The 11,734-nt window shown below is 33.0% G+C and overlaps 1 protein-coding gene across 1 annotated transcript; it reads left to right on the forward strand.

The window, feature by feature from the left end:
* The first annotated feature begins 494 nt into the window (after window positions 1-494).
* On the forward strand, window positions 495-11,568 carry LOC128223439 (uncharacterized). Its single transcript, XM_052932723.1, has 10 exons — window positions 495-645; window positions 1,319-1,507; window positions 1,725-1,831; window positions 4,108-4,240; window positions 4,429-4,569; window positions 5,785-5,970; window positions 6,222-6,335; window positions 6,976-7,164; window positions 9,061-9,151; window positions 9,977-11,568. The coding sequence occupies exons 1-10, from the start codon at window positions 576-578 to the stop codon at window positions 10,167-10,169; spliced, it is 1,413 nt and encodes a 470-aa protein (XP_052788683.1). The 5' UTR covers window positions 495-575; the 3' UTR covers window positions 10,170-11,568.
* The last annotated feature ends 166 nt before the right edge of the window (window positions 11,569-11,734 follow it).

Raw genomic sequence — 11,734 nt, forward strand, 5'->3', positions numbered from 1 at the left:
TTTAATCGCTTGAGACAAAGGAGTTGAACGATCGGCTACAAACATAAGCCCAATGCAAAGGTAAAGTGAAAATGAAAAAGGTATCTGGCATTTCAGGGATATCTGTAAATCAGACCAGAAACCCTTAGTCAAATAAATTATTTTGCAAAGGCAGCTTCTAAATTGAGCTGATACCTTCGAACTCGTGTTTTATGACCAAAATTGCTGCCTTTTATGTGTATAAAACGGTTAAGTTCGGTAATATAAGCCTCGTATTTCAAGGTTTGAAAATCTAGAGTAATGATGTGTTATGAACATGTTTTTCTTCAAATAAAACGTATAAAGATGATAGCAGTTAAAACGATGTTTAAACTGTTTATTTAGATCAACTTATATACCAGATACCCATAAAGGTGTATACAATATTTTCCTTAATGTAGTGTTTGGCTTTTATTACTGTTTATGATACCCGAGCAATTCACTTCCTTATTCTTCAGCTTAAGAAATTGAATCCATGTTCACCTGTTTTATTCACAACCTAGTCTTACAAGGAAGATATCCTTATTTATAAGTATTTTTTAAAAACCATATAAAGGATGAATGTTACTGTTTTTCATAATGTTATATTTGGTTTGCTTGTGATACCAATATTGTCGGTTGCTACAAGTAAGTGAACTTATATTATTTTTTTATAAATATTACATTTTGATTTTGCATGTTATACGGTTATAAGAAAAACATTAACCTCTTGGTTTCTACTACAATACTTTTAAAATAAATGGTTTGCTGCGACACAGTCACTTTTGGTGTAAGATCATACTAGCAAACTTTGTCCTTTTTTTTTGGTGGTTCACATATTTACGTGCAAACTCCCACAAACACAGTTTATATCTATCGCTTTACCTGTTTTAAATTAATAACAATTGACTACTGATTTACTGAAAGAAATGTACTTGAAAACTTCATAAATACTGCTTTCTCATTTGCCAAATGAACATGTTGACCACAAACGACAGTATGTACAATGACGCGCTATAATAGTTATACAGGCTAAGCCTTAAAATGCTTAAAACGTCGCTACATTTGTAAGTTCAGTTTTAAACAGTTCTTTTCAAACCATTATAGCTGAATATTGTGAAGCTCGTTGAAATAATTCTTGAAGTATTTAATTGTTTTTTTTATTCTGATTTTCTATGACATTCCATCCTTTAAAGCTTACTATGAAGCATTAAAGGAAAAATATCTTTAAGAGCTTTTAATACATTCGAAATTAACAACTGCATTGCAATATGATTTGTAAATTCAAAATGTTACTCAGCTGTAATGCACTTTTTTACAGGTAACGCTTATTTTTTATCAAACGATTCAACAATTTGGGGGAAAATCAACTGCACACTGGCCGTTCCAGATCTTAATTATACAGATGAAGGTATTTATGTCGTGAACGATGATATGTCTGTATTATCCTTGCCATCGGAGGGTGCATGGATAGGACTATACAAAGCTCGATTGAGTTATTCATATGTTGGTAAGTGTGTATGTGATATATGTTGCTTTTTCAATGCGATTGATTTCTAATTTTACTAGCTTGAGCTGATCGATGTTACTTATTTAAAATGCATGTCATGAATATGAGTTTCTGATTATGTCGTTAGGTCACTGGTTTTGAACAAATAAAACTATTCTACGTTTCTAAAGATTCATTTAAACCGTTGCATGTCGGTTTTTATTGTTTTACTCTTAAGGTTGCAATACACTGAATGACACCGATGTGTTGCTGGTAAGAAATTTGAGCGACTGTAGATGGCAAAGTGGATGTGACATGTTTGGAGTACGAAAAACGGACACTGATGTAATTATTACTAATAAGTAATAGTAAATAAACAAATAGGTAAATAAACAACCTAGATGCACTATACCTGATTTAAATCAGTCAACCGAGCAGGAAGAACACACAATTAACCCACAGTTTACATAAAACTGTATCATTTATTACGTGTTGTGATAATGAAGTGATAAATGGAAATTCACAAAACTTTGAGAATTTCATAACAACTCAGCCGCGATGATCCGACAGAAAATAAACCCCATGTGAAGATAAACATACCTTTAACGTGTTTAAAGTTGTTTCAATGCAAATATCCTACGAATTAAACAAACAATATTGAATGTTCAAAACCTGTCGAGATATCATTATATATAAGTTTATTTCCACCAAAAACATCACACATATATACTAATGAAGAGGACTATGCTAGCCCCTGATCATCTAAACATTTGCTTGGCGGTCTATAAGTTTTATAACTAGTTGAGATTCTTAATAATTACATAAAATGTAGCAAATGTTTGAACTCCTTCCAATTTTGCATATTTGTTCCACGTCTTAGGAGTATAAATATTAACATATCAGAATTTAAACTGCATTCTAACACGAAATGAAACTTGTCTTCTAAGAGGCTGCATGAGAAATATTTTCTCTGTTCAATGCGAATAGGACTGGGTCCCTCCATTCTGCATCTCTCAATTTCAAGTCTATATGCAGATACACGTAACCACGATCAACTAAATCTAATAATGTAAAAATGTCGTTAACATATTAAGTAGCTATAAAAGGAAGCATAAGTAAGGTTAAGATTGCCATCAAACTAAAAAATCCAAACGTTACGTATACAAATAACATTTGATTTATTTGAGGGTTAGTAATTTTGACTTATGGGCTCGTCCCTGTTGCTTTTATTGTATTATTATTTGTTGTATTATTGTATCTTATTATTTGGACATTTCATGCCGCCTCGTATCATTCCTGGGAGTATATAGTACGTAGCCAGAGGGTTGGGGTTCAGCATTCAAGTGAAATATGTTCAATCTCGTGTCGTAACACAATTGTGGATTGAAAACTTTTAAAGGGTTTAACAAAATACTATACCATTGGCTAATATTGAACTCAATCCATCCGTCAAAATGCAGGACAGTCACACTATCTTAAAGTAATCATTTTCTCATGCTTCAGACTCTTCGAAGTATTTCTACATTCTCTAACAATGTAGCAATGTTCAATAATTAACATTGAATTAAATACAATACAATGGCATTAACACTTTCAGATTTCATACACGTGTCAAACTAAAAATCATCAATTTTGTTCAAACATTCAAAAATGCTCTATTGCGGCAGTCACGTTTTACAAGTCGATACACTGAAAAAAGTGACTCCATTCGTACAATGGGCAGGTCCTTAAAACGTTTAAATTTTCGGGGGCTGATACAGAGGGATGATATTATTTTACAGGGATAATATGAAGGGCATAATTCAATGCTTGAAAAAGGCATTTAAATCACTTCTTGCTAAATCGCTCTTTTTTAGAAAGTAGTTGATAGGTAATCATATAAGTATCTTCCATGGCCGAGAGTTTAAGATAGATTCATCCCGAACCCGAGCGTAGGGTGTTTTTCGGAAACGAGGCTTACCGAGTTTCCGCAAAACACCCTGCGCGAGGGTCGGGATGAACCTATCTTACACGAGTGGCTATGGTAGATGCTTTTTCTCCCACCTCAGTTAAACAACATTAAGTAAAAATGTGTTTTTTTGCTGGAACTCTTTTGTGCTTTGTGAAAATAATTGCGCATGGATATGCGATAATTCGTGAATGTCATGGATATGCGCGCAGTGATTCAGTTGATGTTAATAGTCAAATCGGTCTAAATAGTTCTAAGGAGAGTGAACCATTATTTCTTGAAAGGTGCATGAAAACTGTTTTATGGTGACATTTGAATCGAGAAATAATAAATTAGCGTTCTAAATATTGCCACAAGAAAATGTTTCCATGATGCTTCAGACGAACAAGGGAGGTAATTAAAATGTGGTGACCATTAAAAAGAAGTTCCATACGGGCATTTTATCTTTGCCCGTGGGCAAGATAGCACTTGGTTTACTTCGAAGCACTGTGATAGATGCGCATCTCAACAACTTATGATCAAATGTCATTCTCTGAGTTACCAATAAAACACTTTTGAAATAAAACTTTAAATGTAGTTTTAAACACATTATATGTGTACGATGTCTAATGTTTAATTGATCGTGACATGTTTATTTCGCTTTTTTGCTACATTTTGCTTTACTGTTTGACAGAAAGTTGAGTGCAAGTGTTTGAAATCGTTTGTTACCAAGGAAAAAGGATGTACTTCCATGTGCGGATCAGAAGATAAATATCCGTGTGGACCTATTGGAAACAGCTATTTTTCAATATACACTATCGAAAACGGTTTGTACAACCTATATTTAGAAAAAATAACTTATTACTTATTTAGTTAGGTAAGTTGCTCGTGTGTGGTTTATCTTTAAGTTCCCGTTCTCCTTATTTATGGCTAGTTTAAGTATATCATCGACCGATTCATCTAGCTGTAACGTACATACTAGTAGTATTCATTATCATGTTTTATTTCCTTTCAGTTTCGAGTTGTTCTCTTGGTTGTGATGATGTTACTAACGGATGTTTAGGCGTTCGTTTTGATAATGTGAAGAAGGTCAGATGGTGGTTGTGCAGCAGGTCATGGAACACTTCAATTTTGTGTAGCAAACAACCGTATAATGGTAGGTGAAAAATAAATCAAAATACATCATACTGACTAAACTGTCCGCCCTTGTAAAAGGTTATGTTAAATGTCATTTTAGACATAGCCAATTGTAACAGTATTTTTTTATTATTATATTTCTGTAACCGTTCTCATGTCATGATTATAATTACATAGTCAATAATAATTATTGTTGCAGTAAATATTCACAATCGTCCGTGTTAAACAAATCTAAATTAAAATAGTAAATATAATTAGCGTGCGTAAGTTGATGTAGTGTCAGAACTTATACCCATTAACACAACTCAAATGAAGTCAGTAGGAAAAACAATAAGCATTCATAGCCAAGAGTGTGAGATAGATTCATCTCAACCCGAGCGTATGTTGTTGTTTTTTGCAAAAACGAGGTTAAGCTAGGTTCCGCAGAAAACCCTGCGCGAGAGTAGTGGCCGTGGTAGATGTTTTTTATCCCAACTCAGTTAAACAAAATAAAGTTAAAAAATAGTTTTACATTGGATTTTTGGTGCGTTACGTTAGTGAAGAAAAGCTCTTTCATTCGGATACTATTCGATTCTTTCCCATGGGCAAAAACATAATTATCTTCCATGGCCGCTCGTGTATGATTCCACTGAATCACTGAAATAAGCGAAGAAAAATGCTGCACTTGACAAGAACTGTGATTTATGTACTTTTTGATATGCAAAGTAATCCTGAGCAGATACGTAATCACGTAAGTTTTAAAAAGCAAGCAGTACACTTATCTATATTTTTAGCGGAGAACACTTGAAAAGTACGATGTCTTATAGGATGTAGGAGGAATATAAGTATCCTCCATGATAGCTATATCCCAACCTAACTCAACAATGATAATTCCAACAGTTATTATTATTATTCTTATGCAAAACACCCTTAATGAGGGTTGGTATAAACCTTTCTTACACATGCGGCCATGCTAAATGCTTTTTATCTCCCACTTCAGTTAAACAATACATATATTAACAAAATATGTTTTCGCTTGAATTCTTGTGTACGTAGTGGAAAAAATCGTATATACTTATGTATCTATGCCCGTGGGCAAGAAAAGGATTTACAGCATGGATAAATATTTGGATCTTACTGGAATGGGAGAAATATTAAGACAATGTCGCAAATCCGTTAAACAGCTACCTACTTCAACAGTGATCATTCCAACAGTTTGACAAGTAAAACAAGCAAAATATATATTTTGTTCTAGAAACTGATGGAGAGATTGAGGCATTTCCGAGAAAAAGAAATAAAACATGGGCAAACACTGGACAGAAGTGTCTCGAAAATGGTCTGTTTCCAACACCATTTCGACATATCCAGTCAATAAACTTAAATGAAACAAGAGGGTTCTGGACAAGCGTTATCAGGATGGAGTCTCTGCTCAGTGTTCATGGTATAATGCTTTTAGTTAGGTTTACAAATAAAATTAAACTGCATACGGGTCAACACCGCATTGTTGTATAATTGTTAACCTGTACAGTTTACAAATCTACTATGTAATGCAAGTCAATTGTCTTGTTCTTCTTCTCATTTACAAACATTGCAATTCAACATATGGACCCGAATATTGGAAGCATTCAATAGATGACATTTGAAGCACCTGTGCCAAACAATGCCAAGTCAATGAAACAAAAATACTTACAGACAACTTTGCTACTTCAAATCCGATGCAGTACGCCTATGTTAAATGTGTTGGGGGTGAACTTAAAGTCGGATTTGACGGTGACTTTACCAAACAAAGGACAGCTCTATGCCGGGGTATGTTAGAGTTATATTATGAATGTACTAATAGAGCGACATCCAGTAGGCTGCTGCGCTTTAATAAAATTATCAAGAAAAAAGTAAAACTGAAGAAATAGTGATATATGAATGGAATTGCAAACATTTAAAGACAAAACTTCTGTTAACAGAAAGTAATGAAAGCTGCATTTAACATCTTGTTTAACGAGGAACTCTTATTTTACTGTTTCAATGATAAGTTTTAGATTTTCTTTCTCATGAGGGTTTATTCTGGTTTTGTTGTAGAAACCTACATTAAAAACAGGCCCCTGACTAACAGAACGCATTCCTGGCAATCATCTTTCTTTGGGTTATCAGTGTTATCAGTGTTTTACCGTTATTTTAAAACTTAATACATGTTCAATACGACAATAAATCAATAATCAAAGGTATGATAACTACATAGACAAGCCTGTATTTAACAGAACGCTTTTTCGTCTGAGATCTTCAAATGATCCAATTTCAAAAAAACAAATCCCTACAAATGCGTAAGGATTTTCTGACGTATCATCGTTCAATCAAGCATCTCGTTAAAATGTGTTAGTTGATAGAGTATCAGTATCTTAAATTTGATTGTCATATTATCATTTATTTAACAATGGAACACTGGGTTTTACAGGTGGTGGAGTTACAACAACAATGCAAACTACTACGTCCAAATATACTTCTACAAAGGAATCCGAAGACCAAACTACACAAGGTCATGTATATACAACTCATACATCAACGTCAGAAAGATCGACGCCATATCACGAGACAAAAACAAGAGATTTAACATCCCCTACGAGCTCTAGTTTAGCTGAGAAAGGTGTGTTAAGTTTAAATTTATTTACTTATTTTACAGCAATTGTGATATAACATGGTGTACATACCATTTAGTTAAAACGGCATATGTGAACATAATTAACGGACTCGCATTGAAGTTAAGTCTACTTTTCAACTGTCTAGAAATTCAGACCTTAGCGAAAGATCGACTTAAATCATTTGGAAGGAGAGAAAAGCATATACTAGTCGCTTTTATTTTTAATAATGGTTTTCTTTATTTGTTCCCAGTTTTAGTACAATGATGCTTTTTATTATGAAACTTTATGATCACACAGTTTTAAACCTTTTAAGGCAGACTGTGTGTTAAGCTTTTGGTTTCTAACGATTACTGCATCGTATCTTTGAAAAGTATTTGAATTAGGTGCTCTGAATTGTTTCCCTCCGTCTGCAGATAGAGTTGGGATCTCTAATCATTGAAGTACTTGGGGTTTACCTTTTCGTTTTTTATTATTATTTGTTTTATTGATAAGTTTCCTCAAGTTAATGCATACTTTGATAAGATTTATCTTTTGCGTTTTATCTTTATTAAGAATTGATGGGATAAGAGTGAGGTTTGTGCACATAAACTGGTTTAAACCCCCAGTAAATTAAAATTTTACTGACCGTTCCAAGGCGGTACCTAACAATTCTTGATAAACATACCAATTATTTATATATATATATATATATAGTATTTATGTTCTGTGTTGTTTGTAGAGTTGTGTGCTGTTCTATCTTTCTTGTTTGTGAATTTGTGTTCTATGTCTTTGGCGTTGCCCATTGCCACTAAACCGGGTTTATGTTTAAACTCTTTGCTACTGAGCATGTTTCTGTAGGTTTTTGCATATATATTAGTTCAATGGAAGTTTTGGCTAACATGCGGTGTTTTTATGACAGAATTTGTCCCTGGGGTATTTCTAAAACGCGTGTTTTTGGCAATTGAGAAAATACTTACCTGATTAAAACACCAATAGTTTGCGTCAAAAATATGTTGTATATATGTAGAGGAATAAATACTGACGTGTGAAATGTACTTGTTTATTTTTGCCGAACAGATAAATTCAGATTTGATAGGTTCAGCTGAAGGGAGTGAATAGCTTTAAAGTTATTGCCTTTTGAAAGTTTGGGGCTTCAAATTCATTCTCATAGGGGTGATAAAAGATATAATTGTCAAATTTCAATATAAAACACTTCAATTAGATATAAAAATGATATTGTAATAATCAAAGCCGTAGTGGGTAGTTTGCGTTATAAATATTTCTACATATTTGTCCCGGGGGGGACGGCACATGATGACAAAGATTGTTTAAAAACGCACTGTCGATTTTTTATTTGAACGTCAAATTTCCGAGTGAGTAACTTATGTTAATGTAGTTCAAATTTTGCTATTGCTTGTCAAAATATTGCAGACTGGACAAAAAAGATAATGTAACGATTATTACATGAATAAGCAAATACCAACTAAAACTGTGATACTTTGAAGTATCATTTTTCAGTGCCTTAAAGGTATATAAATGGAAGACTAATCTTAACAGGTGAAACAACAAGGCGAGTGTATCAATTTTTTGGATTATGATATTTTATATATAAATACATTGTTCGATGGACTTTTTTTAATTTTTAAACCTAGCGTATTTTTTTTTTTTTTTTTTTTCAATAAAAAGCGTATGAGGACCTTTCACCAAATAATATAAAAATTTGAGGTTGCATTGTTGTTAAACCGTAAAAGAAATTATGAATATATACTATTTATATAGCACATGCTATTATGCCTGCAAATCAACTCAAAGTAATAAGAGTTAAGAGTTTCTTGATAGTTCAATGCAAACACATAATGTATGAATCCTCAATTTTGATAAAAAGTTACCAATTCATTGAACTTGGTTTGCTTATATTTTAGCTTCAAGACACATTCCTATTTCGGGGATATCTGCTGGTGTATCAATTATTCTTCTGACAGTAATTGCCGTTGTTATTCTTATCTGGAAAAGGTGAGGCTTGATTACTTGATAATAATTGTTTATGATATAAGAGTTTTTTAGAGGTAATTGCATGGCGAAGCCGGGTTGCAGCGTGCCCGATGTCCCGTAAGACGTAGTCGAAGGACATTATGAACACGAGGGCCAACGGTTCGGCTCCTCCATGTTGAATCCTCTTTAATACATATGTGGGGTTTTTTTTCTTGTTTTGTTAGTTGACTATATAGTTTTATAAAGTTTGTCATCACTCAAGTTGTACTCGCATGTCGAGGAATAAACTTAATCACAAAAAAGGTTGTTAGAGTAATCCAAGTCGCAAAAATATGGACTTAAACTCCACAATTAAATTTGATAAAATTGAAATCGTAGCAAGAAGAACAACGCTCTGTTATAAAATGAAAAGCGTTCCAAATTCAAGCAAATACAAACTTACCGTTGCGTTTTGGGGTTTTTTCTATATCAACGCTGAATAAATATCGCCACCGTACCTGTCTACACTTGTTATCGATAACTGATATACTTCAGTCTTGACGGTTTAAGCGTTTGCCTCCCTTTACTTCTTCAATAACTATTCGGTTTCGATAGTTTGTGATTATATAGTTAATACTACATCCCTGCAATAGTTGTTTAAAGGTATACCGTAACGTTTTTTGTATACCATATACTATTTTGACAATAGCACGTACCGTTTTCATATACAGTAGACAATTCATACAATGAACTTAGCTTTAAAAATATCAAATAAAGTGCAATCACCCATACAAAATGGTATTTCAGTATTTTCTACTTAATACATTCACTCCCACTTATATTCTATATGTATCTCTTATGTTTAAGAAACAGGCTATGCAGTCTTTCTGAAGGACGAAAATCATCTGCACAAAGAGAAAGGGGGGATGGTGAACATATATCCTGCAATAAAACTTTGACAAATAAAGAAGTAAACCTGTATCAATGCCTACAAAACGACCAGAAAAGTCAGGAGTATATGGAACTCAGCCTTCCAACTGTTTCTACAGCAGAATATTGACCGTGGGACTAGCCTATACGATTTTTATGCTACTGATTTTGCAGTTGAAATGGTATTATCATGAGTAATTTAGTTTGAACTCAAACTTTAACCAACTGTATGATTATTGCCAAACATGGGGCTTAGAAGTAAATTTATCTGATACCAAGCAGGAAATATTCCGTAACAGAGGACCAGTAAGACCGAACGAAACTTAGTTTTGTAACGAATAACCACTTGATGAGGTCGACGAGTTAAATAACTAACATGGCGCTGTATTTAAAAATACAGCTCCATTCTTTTATACTTAATTGGCAATGCTCTTAAAGATAGGCATGTATAATAACAACAATTAACACATTCACGGCGCCTTTTAAAATTGCGCACCAATTAAGCTAATCGTTTATAGTTCCTTGTGCAATTATGGAACTCATGTTTGAGTATTTTACGAAACAAAATACATCGGACGGGGTCACCATATGTTTAAAAGAACTTTTACACAGACTGTTTACGAATGATTAGGGATTTATGCTAACGTATTGCTTTAAAGTGCAAGAATCTTATTTTATTTAACTTCAGTGTACTGTAAATACAAGGTTAAGCAAGGATGGTCTTTCCTATTGGTATCCTTCAACGTTCAATGCCAACTTGATAAAAATGGAATTTTCCACGTCTGTTGTAATTGTAATGTCAAAGTTTTTTTTCAAGTCTTATGATTGATGTTGGTCTACAAAAGAGCTATCGTAATAGTGCGAAACTCAATGATATATTCTGACATGTGCATGGTTCATTTGGTATGTCTGAATATTGCATTTAATAAAACCAAAAGAACCCGCATAAACAAGTTGCGTGTATTGGAGCACAACACTACATGTAGCAACATCAAGAAACTGTCCAAATGGACTGCCAAAAAAGATATATTATGTTTATTATGCATAAAGGGAAATTACGGATAAAAGTAATTTTGTAATTTCTTGTAGTTATTTCAATGCACTCATACCAATGTTTATTCAAAAGGTATTTATATTGATGACTTAATAATTAATAGAAATTATAAGCATGTATCAATTGATGTAAATTAATGAAAGCACTTGTTACAGCAAATAGTGGAAGAGACAAGTTAATTAATAACACAGTGTTCTACTTTATTATATGTGGGTGTAATTAGCGTAAACTATATACATTTGCATTCTGGATGATCTATATTTTGTTTTCATTTGATTACTTATGTTAAATGTATTACAATATTGCCATAAAATGTATTCTAATACAAACAATTCTATCGAAAAGTGCAAAAAAATCATATTACTACAGTGATTTTATTGTGTTGATACTAAAATCAAGTTCAAAAAAGTTGTCAACGGGTTTTAGAAGTTCTTTGGATATGTTTCCGATTGTGAATATCATTGTCTAAATTAATAAAGATAAAGAACTGATAGGTTGTGTCCTTACAAATAATGATGGCTTAAAAGACACTACCCTTCTACCAGATGGCAAATAGAAGAATATGAAGACCAGAAGAAAACAACATTTAAAAAAAGAAATATCCTGGAATAGTCCATATACTTACGGAACATGTTATTCAT

This window comes from Mya arenaria, chromosome 2, assembly GCF_026914265.1.
Source record: "Mya arenaria isolate MELC-2E11 chromosome 2, ASM2691426v1".
NCBI lineage: Eukaryota > Metazoa > Mollusca > Bivalvia > Myida > Myidae > Mya > Mya arenaria.

Excerpts from the sequence above, each read along its gene's own strand:
- LOC128223439 (XM_052932723.1), top strand. The coding sequence starts at position 576 with ATGAATGTTACTGTTTTTCATAATGTTATATTTGGTTTGCTTGTGATA. Across the intron at positions 4,241-4,428 it reads AATATACACTATCGAAAACG|TTTCGAGTTGTTCTCTTGGT; the intron begins GTTTGTACAACC and ends ATTTCCTTTCAG. Across the intron at positions 6,336-6,975 it reads AAGGACAGCTCTATGCCGGG|GTGGTGGAGTTACAACAACA; the intron begins GTATGTTAGAGT and ends TGGGTTTTACAG.